Source organism: Panthera leo, chromosome A2, assembly GCF_018350215.1.
Source record: "Panthera leo isolate Ple1 chromosome A2, P.leo_Ple1_pat1.1, whole genome shotgun sequence".
Lineage (NCBI taxonomy): Eukaryota > Metazoa > Chordata > Mammalia > Carnivora > Felidae > Panthera > Panthera leo.
The window spans coordinates 94,633,850-94,657,308 of record NC_056680.1 but is presented as its reverse complement, the minus strand read 5'-3'; the positions used below and the strand labels follow the sequence as shown (position 1 = coordinate 94,657,308).

At 35.3% G+C, this 23,459-nt stretch overlaps 1 protein-coding gene across 3 annotated transcripts in view; it reads right to left on the bottom strand.

Moving 5' to 3' along the window:
* ANKIB1 (ankyrin repeat and IBR domain containing 1) overlaps positions 1 to 23,459 on the bottom strand; it is a 139,807-nt gene that overhangs the window by 72,299 nt on the left and 44,049 nt on the right. For all 3 annotated transcript variants that reach the window (XM_042917582.1, XM_042917581.1, XM_042917583.1), the window contains 2 exons: positions 18,917 to 19,197; positions 9,325 to 9,625 (listed from right to left, as the gene is read on the bottom strand). In XM_042917582.1, the coding sequence (XP_042773516.1) occupies positions 9,325 to 9,625; positions 18,917 to 19,104 (489 nt within the window). In that variant the 5' untranslated portion in view covers positions 19,105 to 19,197. The remainder of the gene's footprint in view (positions 1 to 9,324; positions 9,626 to 18,916; positions 19,198 to 23,459) is intronic.

Below are 23,459 nucleotides of genomic sequence, written 5' to 3'. Positions count from 1 at the left end.
AAAGCAAAGACAACAAAATTTAAGAGGTTACGCCATTCCAGAATACTGCTGTGGGGAACCTTCTTAAGAGGATATACTGGAGTGTAGAGTGCATTCCTTGGGGTTAAAAAAAAATGGGGAGGGGGGTGGCACCTGGGTGGCTCAGTTAGTTAAGCGTCCAACTTCGGCTCAGGTCACGATGTCAAGGTTCTTGGGTTTAAGTCCTGGTCAGGCTCTGTGCTGACAGCTCAGAACCTGGAGCCTGCTTTGGATTCTGTGTCTCCCTCTCTCTGCCCCTCACCTGCTTGCACTGTCTCTCTCAAAATAAATCAATATTAAAAAAATTTTTTTTAATTAAAAAAATGGGTGTGTGAAGAGGGAATGTGTGAGAAGCCATCGTTGAGAATCACTGCTGAACATATTTAGAACTTGGATAAGATTTCTTGCCTTCATTGGTAATCTATCTTCAAAAGGGGTCCCCAAATGACTGGAGTGGAGGCAAGGGGACTACAAAGAACTATATCTCATTGCTGCAATTGGCACCTGTAGAGAAATTCGTAATCGGTGATAAATTGTAGGGTCCATTTTTGTAGCCATTTGTTTTGGCAAGTTAAGTCAGCATGTATGTACCTTTGGTATAGAAGCTAGTTAACAGCAGTACTGCTTGACACTGGAGCAGTACTTAAACAGTATTACAGCTTGGGGTGCCTGGGTGGCCCAGTTGGTTAAGCGTCCGACTTCAACTCAGGTCATGATCTTGCGGTTTTGTGAGTTCAAGCCCCACGTTAGGCTCTGTGCTGACAGCTCAGAGCTGGAGCCTGCTTCAGATTCTGTGTCTCCTTCTCTCTGAGCCCCTCCCCCACTCATGCGCATGCGCCCTTTCTCTCAAAAATAAACAAACATTAAAAAATTTTTTTTAAAAAGTTATTTCAGCTTGCTGACATTTGGGGCATCAGGTTGGGAACACCAATAAGTGAAAGATGTTTTAGGTAGGGATATCCATGAAATCGATGCTGCAAAAAGTCAGATGTTCTGCTTTTATACAGTAAGGGAGTTACTTGGGGTTCTGAACAGGTAGTTTTTGTTTTTTTTTTAATTATTATTTTTTATTTATTTTTTTTGAACAGGTAGTTTTTAATCACCTTCCTTACTCTCAAAGCAAGGAGGACTGAATACTTTATTCAAACGTGATTTTTAGTCTATTTTATACACTTGGTAGTACTTGAAATGTTCTACCTTAAAAGAAACATCTGATTATTACTATGTCAACACCTCTGTTCATCTATTTTGCCTTCCTTTCTGTTTATAACCTCAAAGGGAGAGGGGTAGGGCAGCCCCTAGCATTCAAGACAAATCCCTCCCCAACCCTTTGACCCATAATCTAAGTGGCTGGTAACTCAGGACAAGTCAATTGACTTAAGTCTCAGTATACACAAATCCATGGGTAAAATGAGGTTTATACAATCTTGAGAAAAGATGTTTAAAAAAAGGTAATTGTTAAAGTCTGTTCTGGTTGAAAATTACCATTTCATCATCTCTATTTCCTGTATGACCTTGAGCAGTCCATTACCCCTCTATCTTCCCTCTACAACTTTTTATTGGCTCCTGGTACAGGCGTTCTTTATCTTAATTTTGTTATCCATCTAGTTACTCTCCCAATGTGTTCCTTTCTTTCCCGGCCACATTTCTCAAATTAGTGACTGACACCCACTGTCTCTCCACTTCCCCAGCAAATGACTCAATTACTCCCAGCAATGACTTTTACCCTGATCATTTCACTAAAACAGTATTTCTGAAAATCGTAAGTACTCTCAAATTCAACAGCCATTCTTGGTTTTCTAATAGCTTTACCTCTTTGCGGCATGTCACATGACTGATTATCTTCTACCCTTGAAATTCTCTTGGCACCCTTGACAGTGTTATCTCAGTTCTTTTCTCTGCTTTTTCTTTTTGCTTCATAGGCCACCTCTTTTTTTCACTCCCTTTAAATACAGGTATTCTCCAAATTGATGCTGTGACTTTAACTCTGTAATTTTGTCTATAAGTTAAAGTCTTTTCCTTAGGCTACTCATCTATACCTTGTTTTTAGTTTTTGACTCTATGCAGATGACACTTAATTCTAAATCTATATTCTTTACTCCCAAACAACTAGTCCTAATTTTCAATAACCTGAATACCATTTCATGTAGCTAATCCAGGACCTCAATATCCATCCTTCTAAATGAAAACTCAATTCGGTATTTGAACAAATTCCTTTACCTCATCTTACTTTTTTAATGTCTGTTAATTGATAGCAGGCTTCAAAGCAACCCAGGCTCAAAACCATACTCATTCTACTTAAAAATAATTTGCTTTACTCTAATTATAAGTATGATAACAGATTGTTATAGAAAATGTGGAAAATCAAATCATTCAAAGAGAGCTTAACATTAACATTTTAAAGTCTCCATCTTTTTTTTAAGGCACAGATTTTACTTTTTTAAGTAAGCTCTAGGCCCAATGTGGGACTTGAACTCCCAATCCTGAGATCAAGAATCAGGCAGGTGCCCCTAAAGCTTCCATCATATTTAACCCTTAGTCTCCCACACTTTCTTGTATCAATTGACCAAGTCACCAAATGCTACCAGGTCTTCACAATGTCCCTTGCATCTGCCTCATTCTTTCATTTCTAATACGACCACACAAATCCAGGCTTTTTTTCAGTTCATACCAGAATTAGTGCAGTAATTTAGCTCCTATCACTCTCTTTAGTACACTGGTTTTCAACCTTGGCTGCCCACTGGAACCATCTGGAGAAGTTCAAATACTAGTGTCTACACCCCCACCTCAGAAATTACAATTTTATTGATCAGAGATAGGGTCTACACTATGGGATTTTTTTGCATGCAGCCATGTTTACAACTACTGTTCCAGCACAAAGGCTTTCAAACTGTTTAAGAATCATCTGGGTAGCCTGATAGTCATATTAGGGGGAAATGGGGTGGGGTGGGATGGGGATAAGATATATGCACTTTTTTACAAGAAGCGTTATGATTCCACTATAGGTGTCTCACTGACTATCCTCTATGCCAGGACTTCTGAAACCTTAATGTGAATACGAGTCACCTTGGTATCTGGTTAAACTACAGATTTCAGATTTATTTGGTCTGGAGTGAGGCCTAAGATTCTGCATTTCCAACAGGTTTCCAAATAACGCCAGTGCCAGTCTGAGGACCACTGTGTGGCAAGGCATCAAGAAACACTGCTTTACAAGTATCCCATTCAAATCTATTCTACACAACAACCATTAGGCTAATCTTAACCATATTTGCTTTCATAATAGCACTTCTCTGATCAAAAATTTTCAGTGGCTCAACTTTCTAGAAATCTCAAATTCTTGGCCTTGGCATTTAGTATTTTCTACTTGGTATGGCCTCTATCTTTATTTTAAGTCATCTGTCTTATCATTCTTCTGCAAAATGCTTTAATCTGCATATGTCTGAGACCTGGAACAGTGCTTCTCAAACTCTGACATGTAAACAAATAACCAGCAGAACTTGCTTAAAATATTCTTGGGAGTTTACCCCGAGAGATTCTGATTTGGAAATGTGGAGACCTGGTGGGGCCAAGATTTTGTATTTATAACAAGCTCCCAGTAATAGCTGATGCTACAGGTCCGAGGGGCACACTTTTAAGTATCCTCCAAATACTAATATCTTACCCACTCAAATTATACTACTACCCATGAATTCTTCCAGGATAAGTAAAATTAAAATGGTCTTTCTCTTCAATGCCTTTAACATTTACTGCCCAAATAATTAATATAGCCCTTAGCAAAGAAACATTTGGAGGTAGAAATGAGATCACAATTTTCTTGATTAAATATTAGAAAACTGAGGCTCAGATAGGCAGTTACTCAGTTGCTGAGCTGGGACTACAATTTCTGTATTCTTTTGAGTTTTAAAACTCCAGGTGCTAAAAAACACAATATAATTAAATAAAACTCTTCAGTTTGACCTGTGAATGGTTTTTATGACTTTCCAATGAAGTGTGAAATGCTCTGATAGCTGCCAAAGTGTCAAATAGGCCTTATGGCTGTAAAGAGAAAAGTGATTTACCACCTTTGGTTTTCTAGTGACCTCTATTTGATCTAACAATAAGCATCCATACTTAAAGCTTTGAATAAGCAAGTAGGACAGGGGTGCACAGGAAATACCCAAGATAATGCTCATTTAAAAACACACTTTTCACAAAGAATGAAGCACTATCAAAACCAATAACCTCTGCACATCAACCATTTATCGAATGACTATGACAGGAAAAACACTAATACAAATAAAATGAGGCTTAATGACTAGGCTGACTCTTAGGGAAGTCTGCCAAGAGGAGAAAGATCACTGGGCTTTTAATTGGGGCATGCTAATAGAACTAACCCATCATTCCTCTCCAAAGCCCATCTCTATTCCAAAGAAATAGAAAAACAAAAACTCAGCAACTAAGAAAAAATGCATTATTCACTGTATTAAATAAATTCTTTTAAGATTTATATTTTATTGGAGTTCCATTTTTGGGTACTGGGTATCCATTACATAGTATTTTAAAAATTATTTGTATAATTAAAGCATATAGGACTTGCTACACATTGAAAGTGTGTTATTTTATATATTTAAAATAAGCTTGTGAAGTGTGAAGTCATCTTTGCTTCCCTTTTCCAATTCTGTGCATAATATAGGGGTCGAAGGCAAAACCGTCTGTGAGCCAAATTCAGCCTGTTGTCTGTTCCTATACAGTCCATGAACTAGAAACTGTTCTTACATTTTTAAATGGTTGAATGAAAAATCAAAAGAATATTTCATTATATGTGGAAATCATAAGAAAGTCAAGTGGGAGTGTCCATAAACAAAGTTTTACCGAACACTGCCATGCTCATTTGTTTACATATTGTCTATGGCTGCTTTCAGGCTACAATGGCTGAGTTGAGCAGTTGCCTAAAATATTTACTATTTGGCTTTCACAGAAAAAAAGTTTGCTGACCCCTGGAAAAATTCTTTGAAATATAAAAAAATTAGAATTAGAGGGGCTTCATTTATCATTTGTCCTTATATATGTTTAACATACAAGCATTTTCAACTTTCAAACAATTGCAGCCCACTCCTCTTTGTGTTACTTTTATCTCCTAAATGAGTTTGAATCATTTGTGAAACTCCAGATTTTCCTACTTAACGAAGTTTTGATAAATACACCAAAGTGAGGATTCAATATAAGCAGCTGGTTACAGAGTAGTCAAGAGAGATTAAAAAGGAGGCTGGCCAAAAGAGAAAAGGAAGAGCTCTATTCTGCAAATGAGTGGCATGAGTTTGATGCAAAAAAACAAAAACAAAACCAAAAACCAGTACAAGGTAAATTCAGGTATCAAGATTAGATATAGGGATAATGATGGCATCACTAATAGAAGGCAGTCATGAGGAGGAGCTAGAGGGTAGAAACGACTAAGTACAGTTTTTGAAATGTTGAATTTGACAGACTCTTGGAATATCAATACAAGGAAGTCAACTCAGCAGCAGTGTAGCAGGAGAACTACACACTCGGTTGCGGTATCTTATATAGAGCCACTGATACCGCCACACTTGGAAGTTCCCAGAAGAACCCTATGATTGAGTTTTTTCTTATGTTGGGTGTGTGTGTGTTTTGTACCTTTAGCTTACTATGCAACACAATTATTACAAGGAGAAGGGGAAGTTTTAAAGTTAATCTTTCATTTTTATGGTTTGAAATAATGAGCCAAAAAAAAAAAAATAAAGAAAAACGAATCTTTTTAATTATTAAATGTACATAAGAAATTATCACCTGATGAGTTCATCAACTCTGTCTTTAAATAAACATAGAAAAACATTTTAAAGAATTAGAGAAGGTATATTTTCACAGAAATGAGTAAAAAAAAAAAACAAAACCAAAGCTTGGCCTTAACTATGCAATAAAATAATCAATTTAGCCTTAAAGGCTATACACTGAAAATGGGGTCTATTTTATAGCAATCAAAGATCAACAGAAAATTAGTGCTAAAAGGGGTCTTTTGAGGTAATGGTGATAATTTGCTCTTGGACGGTTGGAACTGATAACCTCAAAGAGATTTAGTGACCCACTCAAGGTACTACAGATAATCACTGTGAAGACTAAGTCCTTTAGCTTTATGAAAAAATTAATAAATACCTGATAACACTCTTTTAACTCAAGGAGTATGATACTACATGAAGATAACTATAGACTAATACTGTAAGAAGGATTGTTATTAGGTTCTTTATTTCAATGTATTTATTTTATGTACTAGTATTATTAGAAAACACAGTAAGACATCTGGAAATTAATTACACTTCCCACGGAAACTCTTCTAGTTTAATTAGTAGTAAGCATTACCAAAAGTCATTCAAGGCCTAAGGCTGGGCAAGTGTACACTCATGTATGTATACAAGATTAAAGATAACTTTATATACGTAAAATGATACGCTGGATGTTGAGGAAAACAAGAATAAATACAACCAAGGTATTTATAGGGCTCTTTTTGGATTTTTACATTTGGGCAAAGAGTTCCTCTGAATACAGAAAAATGAAAATAGTCCCCAAACGGTGTGGTTTATGAATGTGATTTGCTGACAGATCAAACAGTTGAAACATACACACACATTCATTCACACAAAGCAAATCATCAGGCCTGTTAATTCAGAATAAACCTAGCACTAATCTCCTTCACTGAGCAAAAAATAAAACTGGTAAAAACACTGTACTCAATTTTGGAGAACAATTTAATAAGCATGTCATTGTAAACATACTTCAAAATCAACAAGTACTAAAGCAATGCTTCTAGGGAATTTTTGGAGGCAAGATATTAAAGCAGCAAAATAAGAGAATTATTACTACTATCAAGAATACGCTATTATCTACTCTAACCCACTTGAGAAATATGCAATCTCATCAATAATGATGAGTCACTATAGCAGAGATTCTTTCATAGGAGGTGGGCACAGAACAATACACAAAAAGGTTTGTATAAAAAGTCAAAAAGGTTTGTATAAAAAGGAATTCAGGGCACCTGCATGGCTCAGTTAGTTAAGCATCAGACTCTTGGTTTTGGCTCAGGTCATGATCTCACAGTTCGTGGGTTTGAGTCCTGTGTTGGGCTCTGCGTGGAAAGTGTGGAGCCTGCTTGGGATTCTCTATCTCTTCTCTCTCTGCTCTCTCTCTGTCTCAAAATAAATTAAATAAACTAAAAAAAAGTCAAGTCTCAGGAATTCTACTGATAGCACCACCATCCCCAAATCCTAGGACATCCTTCCACCACACTATAAATCAGTGTTAGAAAGCACTGCTTAAAAAAATAGTCTCAGGTTAAATGACTGTCACTAACTTGCTAGTGGGCAAAGGTGACACAATCTTAAGAGACAAAATAGCAAAGATTCTAAAAGATTTTTGATGTTTTTAAATGTTTTATTTATTTTTCAGAGAGAGACACACACACACACACACACACACACACACACACAGAATTCAAAGCAGGCTCCAAGCTCCAAGTTGTCACCATAGAATCTGATGTGGGGCTCAAACCTACGAGCTGGGAGATCATGACCTGAGCCAAAGTCAGAAGCTTAACCGACTGAGCCACCCAGCACTCCTAACTAAAAGATTTTTTTAAAGTTTGTTTGTTTGTTTGTTTGTTTGTTTGTTTGTTTTGAGAGAGAGTGTGAGTGGGGAAAGGGCAGACAGAGAAAGGGAAAGAGAGAACCCCAAGCAGCCTCTGTGCTGTCAGCATGGAGCCCAGTGCTGGGCTCAACCTTATGAACCGTGAGATGATGACCTGAGCTGAAATCAAGAGTCAGATGCTTAATCGACTAAACCAAGGCGCCCCAAAGATTCTAAAAAATTAACCGGTATCACAAATAATACCAATAAATAAAACATAAGATCAGAAGTATATATTTATAAAGTGTATATAAAAAAATATATTTAAATAGATATGAATATATATTTAAATATACAAATTTATATATATTTATATTTTATATATTTATATTTATATCTATTTAAATATATATTTATATATATGTAAGTATATACTTATATACTTACATATACACAAATATATATATATTTAAAGAAACACTAAATTTTCAGATATGTATTTCAATCTGATTAGGATCATTGCTTTTCCATCAAAGATCTACATTTTTGGTAACATAGATATTCTGTGATCCAATCTATAATGATCCCCACTCACACTTGAATATATCTACAAAAGAACTTTTATGAGTTATGTACAGATTGACATGAATGTAGCTGAGAAAAACCCATTTTGTTGTATGTATAGTAGTGATGATACTATAAAGAGTAATGATTTCGGGGCGCCTGGGTGGCGCAGTCGGTTAAGCGTCCGACTTCAGCCAGGTCACGATCTCGCGGTCCGTGAGTTCGAGCCCCGCGTCAGGCTCTGGGCTGATGGCTCGGAGCCTGGAGCCTGTTTCCGATTCTGTGTCTCCCTCTCTCTCTGCCCCTCCCCCGTTCATGCTCTGTCTCTCTCTGTCCCAAAAATAAATAAAAAACGTTGAAAAAAAAAAAAAAAAAAAAAGTAATGATTTCTTAGCTAAGATCCTGTATTATATGGCTGATTTTACCTAAGCCTGTTGTTATATATGAAATATATATATGGAAAAATTCAAATGCAATATAGTCTTCAGGAGCACATTAACATTAATGAAGATTAAACAGAAAATCAGCACATTTTAAATTACAAATGTTTTGGGGCACAGAGCCTGCTTGAGAGAGGGGGATTCTCTCTCTGCTCCTCCCCAGCTTACATACTGCACCCCCCCCAAAATAAACATTTAAAAAATAAAAAAATAAATTACAAATGTTTTTTTGAAAGACTGAAATAAATATATTCATTAATATTTATCCCTTGCTTAGGGAACTGATCAATTCTAGATAATATAGCTGTAAGTGACACTTGCTAAGATGTGCCACATCTAATATGTATAAACTGGTTTCTAAAAATCAACGCAAAAGTAGAACATATCTCTATTAAAGCCGTTGCTCTCAGTGACAGGGTTTAATTGATGACTGTTATCTTTTGGGATGTTAGCCAATTTTTAACTGCTCTTGATTCCATTTTATTCCCAAGGTAGACTTGTTTATGGATTTGTTTTTAATCTTTCCCTAAAATAAGGGAATGAGTTTATTTAAAATGGGTCCAGATTCTTGTAGAACCACAAAGCAGACAAAAAGGACTAGTTAAAGTAACTGTTAAGCAAAACAAGCTCTGATTATTACGTATTACCAAATACACAACTTTTAGAGTATTAGAAAACAAAGTTTTACCTCTACACAGGTTTTCATCCCTGAGGCAGCAGCATAGTGTAGGGGTGTGTTTTTTTTGTTATCAACAGCATCAATAGCTGCTCTCTCATATTCGCCTTGGTCAAGTTTTGCTCCTTTCCATCTTAAGATCATCTGCAGACAATCTGCTCTTCTGAAATCATCTTCTGCCGGGCGTGCTAAGCGAGGATGAAGGGCTCCTTCAGATATCATAATTTGAGGTCCCATACACAACAAATGCATAGATGTTTCATTGTGCACATTCCGTTTATTTGGATTTCCATCTCTACCAAAAAGAAAAGTCCTAAAATGGTAAAGAAAAGAAAAAATGAAAACCAGTTTCTTTCTATCTTGAAATAAGAACACACAGAAGATAAATTTAAAAGATAAACTATTCCTAAGATGTTAATAAAATGTCTATTGAAGTACTATTTTACAATAAGCTAAATGACTAATTCTTACAGTTATAAAAACTCCATTCTAGAATAAAATACTAAAAGAAAGCAAGCTGAATATCTTTATGGTATTGGCTAATAAAAGAAGAGGGATAGGAAGAGGAAAAGGAAGGAAAAATGAAGAAGTGAAGAAAAAAGGGAAGACAAGAAAAAAGGAAGGGGAGGAAGAAAGAAAGCAACAGAAAGGGCCATGTATAGATTAATATGTCAATTACATAGATGCTTTAGGGTACATTCTTAAACATTTCACAGCAACTTTTTTTTATTATTCTTCCCTATTTCTCTCAGGTACATCTTTACTTAGTAAGGATGGTGGCAATGAATATAAGTACAGCGAGTAATGCATAAGTCTAATTTTTAGACCTAGGAAAAATTTTTCTACTTGATAGTCATTGGCTAGCCTTTGAAAGAATAAGATATATATTTGTGCAGTGTAATACTGTTTGAGGAGAGTAAGTTGTGGTTAGTCCTAGAAGACCAAGATCTAATTCCACAGTGATAGCCTTTACCAATGACAGGTCTAGGTGAGCTCCCTTAACTAATGCCAAACCTAGACCTGACAGTTATGCCTATTTCCCTGATACATCTTTGTACTAGGATCATAGGATTAATAATTGAGCCAATTTAGTGGCTATAATAGGATATTGGAAAATAGGTTGGGAAAAACAGCTGCAATATAGTCAGCCTATATGAGAAAACACACAAATACATTATGAAATGGGCATATAAGTCCCATAACTGAGGATGAATGCCTACATTTACTGTGGAGGGATGATATCATTTGCATTTCTATGCCCAAGTCCAGAATAGCAATGGGAGGGTAGCAGAGCCAAACTCTAACCCCTAGTTACAGTTGGGTTGCTTTTAGGTTAGTTTCAGCTTAGACATATGGGTCTGATAGAAAAAACTGACCATAAAGGAACTAGGATGGACTCTTCAATTTGAATGAGTTAGCCAAGCTGGGAAGCTCTTATGAGAAAAAGGCTGAGTAAGAAGAGGTCCTATATATCATTTAGTCTCTCTTTCAGTTTATTCAGGAGACCTCAGGTCCTCATCAACACGGAAAATTTAATGCAAGTTGGAAGCAGGTCAGTTGATACAGAGAGATCTCTTTCTCTTATTAAAAATCTCTAGGTCCTCCCCAATATAGAGAAGAGACAGATCATTTTGCAAATGTTCTCATATCCAATCTGCCAGACTCTGATTAATCAAACAAAAAAGTTTATTCTGAAGTTAAAATATTAAAATAGCTTCTTTATATGTATTTACTCAGGAAAGGTTCGTAAATTTATTAGACATAGTACCACACCTCTATAAACATTCTGTGCTAAAACTATAAATGGGGATAGGAAAGGCTAGATAAAATGTGGCTTACACAGAACCTTACAGAATCTGAATTTTATTTTCTAAATAAATTTTTAAGAAATGAATTTTTTGTTGTGAATTAAATGCTTCTTAGAAAAGGTTTTAATTTTGAATATACTTTTAGAATATCATTTTAATTTTAGTTATCTACTAGAATCACACTATATAATTCAACCATTATAAATACATATTATCATCAATTGTTGACATGGGGAAAATACTGTATGTTTTCCTTTTTTTTTTTTTTAAACTTATAAGCAATATTATGGTCATATAAACAAACAAAACTACCCATGTTCCTGCCTCCCTAAAACAACTGTTAGAATTATTCTGTATACTTGGGGCACCTGGGTGGCTCAGTTGGTGGCATCCGACTTTGGCTCAGGTCATTATCTCACAGTTTGTGGGTTCAAGCCCCTCATCAGGCTCTGTGCCGACAGCTTACAGCCTGGAGCCTGCTTCAGACTCTGTGTCTCCCTCTCTCTCTACCCTTCCCCCGCTTGTGCTCTCTCTCAAAAATAAACAAACTTAAAAAAAGATTTTTTTAAAGAATTCTGTATTCTCTTCTAGTTTGAGGTATAGTATATGCGCTGCCGAAGCGAGCACTAGTTTGAGGTATAAACATTCATAGCTAGACTTCATAATCTTTTATTGTATAGAATACTAAGATTTATGTTTCCCATTTCTCCTATAACCAGACATTTAAGTGATGCCAAAGTTTTTCTATTTAAAGTAACACTGTGTTGAATGTCATTGTTCCTATAGATATTTATTTCTTATAAGTAATTTCCTTTAGGATAAATTTTCAGAAGTAGATTTACCTAGTCAGAAGATATGAGCCATGTATTAGTTGTTAATGAGCTATTTATTATGTAACTTGCCCAATTTCACATAGCTTAAAATGACAGAATTGGGATTAGAGCCTGGCAGTCTATATTACATGTCATGTTCTTGACCAGTCTATTACACTGCTGGCTTGAGAGATCCCCAATGCTGTGTCACCAGTCTAGATCATAAGAGTAATATATATTCAATTCATCTGTCAAAATTATAGCAAGAAACTGCTGTGACACTGTACTGAGGATTTCAGGAAGAACAGGATATAGACCCTGCCTTAGAATCCCCACTTCAATATGACTCTAATCTTATCAATGCGTTGAAATGGCCCTCGTCATATCACCAGGAATTTCCTAAGAACTAAATTCATCATCATTGTCCTTTTCAAATATCTTTTTTCTTTTTTTTTAAAATTTATTTATTTAAATTCAAGTTAGTTATCATACAGTGTAATACTGGTTTCAGGAGTAGAACCCAGGAATTCATCACTTACATATAACACCCAGTGCTCATCCCAACAAGTGTTTTCCTTAATGCCCATCCCAACTCAACTCTCTTCCAGTAACCCTCATTTTGTTCTCTGTCTTTAAGAGTCTCTTATGCTTTGCTTCCCTCTCTATTTTTATCAAATTTTTCTTAAACATTTTTTTAGCCATGATGATAGCTCTACTTCCTAACCCCTTATTGGAAGCAAATTCAGTTCTTGAATCCATTTTCTTCTTCATATAACCTCCCTCCTTCAGAGAGCAAATCTGTTCTCAATGCCATCTATTTTTCAATGGTTTCTGTGAATATGTTTTGAAATGGTAAAGTATTATCAGAACCCAAATGATAGACAATGGTGGTGCAATCACAGTTTTTTTTTTTTTTTTAATTTATTTATTTTGAGACAGACATAGTGCAAGGAGGGGAGAGACAGAGAGAGAAGGAGAGAATCCCAAGCAGGCTCCATGGAGCCCAATACGGGGCTTGATCTCAGGAACTGTGAGATCATGACTGGAGCTGAAATCAAGAGCTGAACGCTTAACCAACTGAGCCACCCAGGTGCCCTGGAATCAAGGTTCTCTTAAAGGGCTTCTATTATTACTTTTGTGATATTTGTTAATGCTCTATCATCCTGTCTGATTTCTTGTCTGACCTCTAGACCATATTCTAACTCTTTATAGGCTCCTTTCTTCTGCATATTCCACTATCATCTCATATTCAGCTGATCTCCCTCCAAAATAATAGTCAGCCCTGTCAGACCCTCAATTTCTTGCCATTAACATTCTTATTCTTCCAGTCACTAACATGTATATATTCCCTTCAGTTCCTTTTAAACCTTCTCTTTCATGCAACAAGTATTTATTGAGCAGTTGTAACTTGGCAGGTATTATTCTAAAACTTAGGCATATTGTGAAGAAAACAAATTAAGTCCCTGTCCTTATGGGGTTTGCAGGCAAGGAGGGGTAGGAGAGGAGAACTTCAATCCATTTAATTCATTAAAAGAACTTAACTCCTAAAATACAAGAGTCAAAAAATAGAAATCAACAATTAGAAACTCTTTTAATTCTCAAAGCTTGATATTAATGTATGTTCTAATAAAGGTCTTAGATTTTATTTACACCATAAGATAGTCCCCTTTTATTTCCAAAGAAGCAAAAGAGGCTACTCTCTAAAATCTAAGGAACAGCATAATTCCCATTTTATACATGACTTTCCAGAAGATAGAACTAAAAAGTTATATATCCCAACTAGGACACAATGACACACTGAGTGCAAAGTCTAACAGTCTTTTTGCTATATTAAGTAGTAGCTATTTATGAATATGGATTTAGTTTCTCATGAAGAAGGCAATGTGGTATGGTATAAGGTAAATACAGAGAATTTGGGTTCAGAGAGATATGGAGCTCCTAAACTGTAAACTACCCTTCTTTTACCTTATTCTGCCTAAGAAGAGAGGAAATTTATGCCTGCTGTTGCAGGTACCATAAAGCTAAAGGAAATAGTGATAAAACCAAAGTCTTATTCCACATAGAGGCTTTATTTACTTTCTGGCCGCTAGGTCCTTGACTAAATACATCTACCTTTGTCTATCCATATATATTTCATGGGTTAGGAATCTAGCCAAGCTGAGCCTAGGGTATATACTGAAGCCAGCAGACAGGTACTCCAGATTAAATGAGGCATCATGAGAAAATAATGGCCATCAATTTGTCAGAAAGTCTATAAGGTTAAATACAGTGAAATATTTGAAGCTTTTTAACCACAAATAATTGAAACAGACTTGCTATTTTATTTAATATTCATGAGTAAATGCTATTTATCTTTATTTTATATGACAGTGTTAAGAAGAGTAATTTCTTGGGGCACCTGGGTGGCTCAGTTGGTTGAGTGTCTAACTTTTTTTTTTTTTTTTTTTTGAGAGAGAGAGAGAGAGAGGACACAAGTGAGCGAGGGGCAGAGAGACAGAATCCCATGAGGGGCAGTCCCACAAGGGCAGAGAGTGGTAGAGAAAGAAAGAGACAGAGACAGAGAGAGAGAGAAGCAGGGCTTGTGTTTTACCTGAAGTAGGGCTTGTGCTCACCTGATGTGGGACTGGAACTCACGAACTGTGATACCATGACCTGAAATGAGGTCAGATGCTTAATGACTGAGCCACCCAGATGCCCAAGTGTCAAACGCTGGACTCTTAATTTCAGCTCAGGTCACAATCTCACAGTTCATGGGATCAAGCCATGCATTGGGCTCCACGCTGACAGCGCTAAGCCCGTTTGGGATTCTCTCTCTCCCTCTCTCTCTCAAAATAAATAAATTTTTAAAAAATTAAAAAAAAAGATATTTAAAAATATTTATTCATAAAAAAAACCATTACACAGTAAACATTCTTAACATCCTAAAATGAAAAAAAATATTTAAAAAATTAAGCAAGAGGAATGGCATTGTTTTACATGTTTATAAATTTTTTTTAATGTCTAGCTAACAGAAGACAAACTCATAGTATTCTATCTGTTGTGATACGTTACTTTGGTTCAAAGCATATGAAGAAAATCTAGCCTTTATATAGTTAGAAAAGTAGTATTCTAAAATGCCTTTTCAGATAACGTGAATATTCATATTTGATACAATACCAGAAATTTAACAAGTGGCCACTTCTTAGGTTATTTGTAATGTAAAACCTGAAATCATATCAATGACTTTTTGTACTCTGTTACATTAAAAGCTATTGGTCTACCTTGCACTTTGAATAAATCTTTTACCCATGCATAATTTTAAAAAATCATATACTATCTTTTGAAAAATACTGATTCACTGAGTTATACAGATCTTCTAGATATTGTCACTTTTTTACCATACAATACTAAGGAAAATCACATTATCACACTGCCAATCTTATAATAAAAGTCTTTAAGTACTGGGAAGCTGCCAAGCTAAAGACAGTGATACAAGTTTTTTAAATTTGAATATTCACCTGAAAGCTCAAATTTTATAATTTTCAACAAATACTGTCAGCTTCTCTTTGAACTGATAGGCTCACATAATTCATTTTCAAGAAAATGTGAACCAAGTATCTCAGTCTGAATAACCATCATTTTTGTTGTGGTTAGTTTAAAATAGTGTTTCATGAAAAAAGCTGTGGTTGCAGCTTGCAACTCAAACAACAGTACAAGTGTTCTTATTCAAAGCTATCATGATACTTCAGTATGCAGAGCTGCTTCAGGAACTCTTCCCATCTGCCACATGGAATATTAAGATGTGTACTGAAGGATGGAGATTAATTAAAAATAATAATTTTTACTGCTTCATCAAGGACACTTCTAAGGGAAATGCTTGGCCTTTCTTTTCTAAAAACAGCAAGTGGCTAGCAGTAATGAATACAATGATTGCTAGTTAAGGTTGGGTGCCACTGTTTTAATTCATCTACAGGCATCAGCAGTTTTAGCCTCCAGTTTTTGCGCTTTCACCGCAAACGTCAACACAGTGAAAAGGGCAAATAACACTTTAGCATTAGTACAAAAATAGATTTGACCACATGTACCTCCTAAGAGTCTCAAGATCCAGGAGTCCTCAGAACACACTTAAGAATTACTACATTAGATAATTTTCTTAATAGTGTTTTCCAATTTTAGAACGTATATTTGTAAATTACACTATAAATGGTTAAAAAACATTTTGCTACTTGTTTTTTATGTTAAAATATACATATTATTTTAGTAATAATATGTAAATATATTTTAGTTTAGTATTCCAAGCAAGTTTTAATTAATCATGTAACAAGACTTGATACTAAATATTATTGTAGTGTTCAATGTTAGGAAGCTAATGCAATACAACAGTTCTGTAATCTCAATATAAATATTTAACTTCAAAAAAAGAAAGCTTTAATAGATTAAGCATTCAATAGCTAATCTATTGAGAACATTACCAAGTGTCTAGCACTGTATTTACAATCTTTAAAACGAAGTGGAGAAAATGAGTTTAATAATAAGATGGTTTAAAATCTAAGTTGTAGGAATTTCAGAAAACAAAAAATACTGCAGGTCAGAGTAGTTGTAGATAAATTAATGAAAAAGGCAGAAACCAAATTAGGACTTAAAGGAGAGGGAATTAGAGAAGAAAGAAAACATTGGAGAATCAAGGAACAACAGGAATAAAGTGAAGGGGGTAGCATTTCTAAAGGTGGGGAGAGTACAAAGGAAGTCAATCAACTAGTCCCAATGATGAGAGCATGCTAGAGAGTAATGAGATTGGGTAGAATGAGGGCAGAGTCAAAAGAGCTTTGGAAGCCAAAGAGAATAATGCAGACAATAGGGTATTGTTATAGTTTTGTCATGACAGAAAAATATTAAAAAGGATACAATTGAGCAAGATTAATCTGGCCACAAGATTACGACAAGAAAAGATTTGCAAAAAGAACATTTAGGAATCAGATAATTTCAATATTGGGAGCACCGGTTGATAAGAGTGAGCTAAGCTTGGGGCAATGGGAATAGAAAGAAATGAATTCCAGAGATAAGACTTAGTGAACTTCATATCAGCAGCAGGTTAGGTAAAGGAGAAGAGTAAATCAAGGATGACTTGAAGATATTTAGGGTTACAGAGATGAGAAGTAATAACATTACTGAATACATATTGTATCCTAGGCAGCATGATAGACGTATAACACATTAATTAAATTGTCCCACAGCTGTATGTAATAGCAATCTATTTTACAGATAAGGGAACTAAAGCCCAGAGTGATGAAGTAACTTGCCTTGCTAATAAGTGGCTTAGGCAGCCCTGACACATAGGTTTATCTAACTGGAGAGATAAAAGGCTATCACAATGGTTAAAAAGCCTGAAGCCTACAAGTCATTTGCCTAGGCAATTAGCTTTGTCACTTACAAGCTGCTAGAGACCTGACAAGTTGCTTAATCTTTCTGTTCCTGTTTTCTCACCTCTAAAATACAGACAGCAAACTACTTCACAGAGGTGTAATAAGGATTAAATGAGATAATGCATGGAGACACTGTTAATAGTGCCTAGAAAATAGTAAGCACTCAATACAGTTGCTATTATCATATCAGCACAATATACTAGTGTCATTAACAGAGAGAAAATCCAGTTTGGGAAGAAAAAACAAAATTCCAAACAAGATGAGTTGGAGGTGGCTTCTTTAAAGTTAATATTTTCTTTTCTTTCTTTCTTTTTTTTTGAGAGAGGGGGTGCAAGTGAGCAAGGGGCAGAGACAGAGGGAGAGAGAGAGAGAATCCTATGCACTATCAGTGTGGAGCCTGAAGTGGGGCTTGAATTCACCCCATGCGGGGCTCGAGCTCACCCTATGCAGGACTCAAACTCAGAAACCATGAGATCATGACCTGAGCCGAAGTCAGAGCCACCCTGGAGCCCCATAAAAATATTTTCTTGTGTGATTTTATAAAGCTGTTGTTTACTTTGTATAAGATACTATGCTAGATGCTAAAAGTACAAAGAAGGAAGGTAGATAAAAGAGTAATTTAGGTAGAGAGAAGATAGACAAATTATAAAGTACAATGATACACTATATACCAAATAAGCAATACATACAAACAAAAAAAGCCCCAGAAATTAAAAAAAAAAAAAAAAAAAAGATTGAGGTTCCCTTGACAGGCTAAGATAGATAAAGCCTGCACAGGACCTTGGAGGAAGGATAAGACTTAGATAAGAAAGAGAAAGCTGAGAAGAGTAAGGAAGGAGATCTGTCAGGAGAGCAGCATGCACAGGGCAAACAGCTCACATGATATGTTTCAGAGAAACCAAAAGGAGCAGCTTAATGGGAACAACAATTTGCATTAAAAGATACATTAAAAAGGTTGAAAGTTTTTTTTATCAAGTTCTAAAGAGCTTTGAATACTGCTTTATGGACTGTATTTCACTATGTAAGCAAAGAAGCGTCTCTTTAGTTTTCTAGCATCAGACTTCTCTAGCTACATATCTACTTCTAAAAACACTAAATTTGTTTTAGAACTACCATCCTCTGCGTCTTTCATTTTATAAGCTAGCATATATAAAATACGATCATACTCAAATACGATCATGACTAGATGAGGCAAATGAATCTGTTCTGTCACCTTAAACTAGCTAATCAGAGCTTATAACTTTGCCATAGGCACCATTTTTTGACAGCTGATAAGTACTTTTCTAGAATTGAAATGCTATAAATTAAACACTAAATTATTACCAAGATTATCATGCCATGAAACATACTGAGGATCTAAATAAATTTACAGCCACAAGAATATGTGAACCAACCTCACTATTAGAACTTCTGGTCTAATTTAGGCATGATAAAAAAATCATAATAACTTTAGCATTATCAGTTTTAAAAGTTTATTAGAATACCATAAAACATGCACATATGCACATATATATTTTCAAAGATCAAGGATTTTTTTTCCCTTTCACTAATTTATTATTAATTGGTTTACAGTATTACTTACCCTAGTATTCTATTCATTCCATGTCTAGCAGCATAGTGTAACGGAGTATTGTGCTGGTAGGGCTCTCCATAAGATATATTTGGATCAAGGGATTCTTTTAGCTGAGGGTTGTTTTCATATATTTGGCAGGCCAGGTTTTCATCACCATTGATAAGTGCTTTACGGAATTTGGTGGTTGTATTTCCCATGTTTTCTTTTGTTTTTTTTTTTGATAGGCAGTGGCACTTTTTTCCTTCCCCCTTCAGCCACTTCTTAAATGTTTCTGCAACATGTTTCACATTCTAATGGAAGAAAAAATTATCAAATTAGCTTGTGAAGCAGTACCCTAAAGAAACAATAACACAATTAGGAACACTAATAAAACATAGGAAGCATATACAAGAGAACAAAATAAATTACATTTTGCCAAATTCATCTTAACAGCCAAAAAAACTCAAAATTTTAACATTGCTCAAATTAACTTCTTGTTAAACTGTACCATTTACCCGCACAAAAACTTTAAGGCTGCACTTTGTACTATGAAGAGTATTGTACTATGAAGTTATCTACATATATGAGACTTTCAATTTTCCTCTTCACATAGGCAGGAAATAACTTGACTGAATTTTATGATTGCATACACTTAAATCTCTGTATAAATTATGTATAAGATGACTCGGCCAATTTTTGGGAGAGTAAAAAAATGTAGGAAATTTTGCTCATACATGAACTTCAGAATAGGTGTTAAGTTATAATAAAAAAACACACAGTACTTGGCTAGCATGCTCAATAAATGCTAGTTTTGCTCCATTTCAATAAATCTTCCTTCCTTCCATCCTTCCTTTCTTTCAGTTATTTATTTTGAGAGAGAGAGAGAGAGAAGAGGAGGGGAGAGGAAGGGAGGGGAGGGGAGGGGAGGGGAGGGGAGGGGAGGGGAGGGGAGAGGAGAGGAGAGGAGAGGAGAGGAGAGGAGAAGAGAGAGGAGAGGAGGAGAGAAGAGAGGAGAGAAAATCCCAAGCAGACTCCATGCTATCAGCACAGAGACTGGTGCAAACACACAATGTGTGAGATCATAACCTGACCTAAAATTAAGAGTTGGACGCTTAACAGACTGAGCCAACCAGGAGCTCCTCCAACAAATGTTTCTGAATCTATTCTTGAACTATGATCAAAATTAGTGATAAAGGAAATAGCTATGTGAAGGCAGGTATGAAATAAAAGGACTCTTCAAAGAATGATCAGTATAGATGGAGTTGAGGGTTATCTAGTATTGAATTCACAGAAGATAAAAAATGAAAATAGGTTGGGGCCAACTAAGAAACTTATACTTTAATCTGTAAAGAATGGGTATTAAAGGCTTTTATGCATGGCAGTGATACAATTATTTTATGCTTTAGAAAATTAACCATTGGGACAGCATAGAAGATAGACTGGAAGGAGAAAAATTAGAGGCAGAATACAGAGTCCATCATGTTACCCATTAACTCAGTGAGAGGCAGGCTGGACATTAAAACATAGCTTTTAAAAAAATTTGAAAACAATATGTACTTGTTCAATACAAGTTTTATATAGGGTAGTAACAGTTTCAACATAATACAAATTAACAGACTAAAAAACAAATGAGTTATTTTAAAAGCTTGCTACAAAACAGAGGCTCTCCACCTTGGCTATACATTGAATAACATGGAGAACCTCAGGGTCCCAACAGCCAAGCTACACTCCGGACTAATTAAATCAGTTTCTAGGGGGTGGCACACAGGCACTGGTATTTCAGCTTCCCTGGGTGACTTCAATGTGCACACACTACTGTAAAAAAACTCCTAACTCCGTCTAGGCAAATGGTTACACCTGAGAATGTAGATGAAGGTGAACAGGCAGGATAAGACATGTACTAAACCTATTTTAGAGACAGGTGTTGACTACTAACTATAGCAGCATTGGCACACATCTATATACTTAATGAAGTCACCATTTGAGTCTTTTAAGGGCTCTTTGTTATTGACATTTTTACTTTAAATATGCAAATACATACGCATAGTAGAATGAATAAAGAAAACCAAAAGATAACCGGAAGATAACCACAATTAGCATTTTGATATATAACTACCCTATTTATAATGTACGCAAATATGTGTCTTATGCATAACATATACACTATAAATATTTATATACATAAACTGGATCACACTATATAATTAAAAATTTTTCATTTAATTTTCCAGAGGGTTGATGAACTAACTTTAGACTAACGTACTACTCTTTTATCATTTCATCTAGAATAAAGAAAATCCCTCCCAAAGACAGTCTTCTACTTGTCGTACTATACTATAGACACTTTGGAGATTTTTCAGGGACACCTAGTATTTTTTTCTTTTGTTTTTCATAAAATCTAGGAGCCATGTGTTTATTCTCAGCGAAATAATTTGTGTTTTGTTGTATTGCTTCAAGCACTTTAAGGATTTATTTATTTATTTATTTTTTTAATGTTTATTTTATTATTTTTGAGACAGAGAGAGACAGAGCATGAACGGGGGAGGGGCAGAGAGAGAGGGAGACACAGAATCGGAAGCAGGCTCCAGGCTCTGAGCCATCAGCCCAGAGCCCGATGCGGGGCTCGAACTCACGGACCGCAAGATAGTGACCTGAGCCGAAGTCGGACGCTTAACCGACTGAGCCACCCAGGCGCCCCAAGGATTTATTATTTTTAATGAGAACTCCATTCAGTTTACTGTATATTTCAATCTATAACCAAATATAAAATATATCATGTAGATTCTAAGCGTCTTACCTAAAGGATTTGAAAACATACAGTTGTTTAGTCTTACCTTTCTTCCCTGTTAGAATGTAGCTCAAATTATAAACATTTCTGGAGTTTGGATTAGATTAATAAACAACATATTTTCTTTGATTTACATTATACTTTAGCTAATATTCTATAAGAAAAGTAAATTCTATCCAAGATGTGAAAAAAAGAAATATCTAAGAAAGCAATGTTATCTTGGAGTAATTAGTTGAAATAACAGGATACTTAAAAAAAAAACAATAATTCTCTAAATGTGTACTGAACATTACTGTCACTCATGGTGAAAAGCATAATGGCATCTCTAAATCTTTTTGTGGTTCTCAGTTATTTTAAGGTCTGTTTCATTTTTTTAATTTGAGTTCAATAAACCTGAAAGTCAGCAGGAAATGCGTCACTTAAAATTCATAGCTCCATTAGCTCAGATTATTCTCATGTCTTATCTAGAAATTTACCAGATGTGTCCTTTAACTTTTTCATAGCCACAGCTAGTATAACCTGAAGTGACTGTTTCCTCTGAATCAAACTCTTAAATAATATGTTCCCAACTCCAAGATAAATTTATGTATAGAGTTTCATGAAGCAGGTGATAGATTACCAAAGAGGTGAAAATAATTCCTTATTTGGGGGTTTTAAGTTTTACAGGAAAATCTATACAAAGTTTCAACTGTCAGTGGTAGAATACAGCATTTGATAAGTATTTAATGAAAAAAGTAAGAAAAATATAGACTATCAATGGACTCTAGAAAGCTTTCTCTAATTCCTGATTAATTTAACTGTGAGGAGCTCCATAACTCTTGCTTTAAATCTTTGTCTCTCAACTTCTGTTTTCATAGGTTAATAATCTGCAACAAAAATTCAAGGGCACTTAAATTAATAAACTATTACCAGAAGTCTTTTATAGAATATGAAGTTCTTCAGAAATAACTTTCTCTTAACTTATCTGTTTCCACAGAAGTAAATTATTTTTAAAGTCATAATTACAGATTAAAGTTGTTGACCTAAGTGAAATAATTGGCTTCCATTCTTCACTTACCTAGAAGAAAACCCATTACATACATACACACACAAACACATTCATTAACCATCTACCCCCAATTCATCTTTCTTCAACTGTCTGCCATATTGATAAGAATAACAATTGTAAATCTACAACTAAACGTCTCTTTAGCCAGAATAGAAACAAATAGAAAGTTTATTCAAACAGTAAGTCCCAACCTCATTCCACTCTAGGTTGAGAGATGTACCTCAAAGAAGATTAGAGAAAGCTCTACATCCAGAGAAGGAGAGGATGGTTTAAGAACTAAGAGAACTTTCAAAGGACAAGGTAAAAAAGAAAAAGAAAAAAGAAATAAGGATAGGAGAAAAAAAGCCATGAAAAGTCAATATACTGCAGCAGACAAAAACCACGTGGACAAATAATATATTAAGCTATCAACTCTGTTCATTCACCATTCAACAAGCACTATTAAACTGTAGTCATTTTCATTTGTCACTATGCATCAGAATCACCTCAAGAGGTGATTTCAAGTGGTCTAGGGAGCACAAGGCCAGAACAGAATTTTAAAAGCTTCCTAGTTGATCAAACCCTGCAGGTCAGAGCTGAGGACCATGGACTCATTCTGAAATCATGCCAAACCATAGGTACTAGAAAGCAGTGTGATGGCATGGAAAGTGTAGGAGTTAGAAAGACTTGTGTTCAAATTCTATTTTTATATTACCAACTAACTTAACTTTTGAGTTGTTTCTTCATCTGTAAACCAG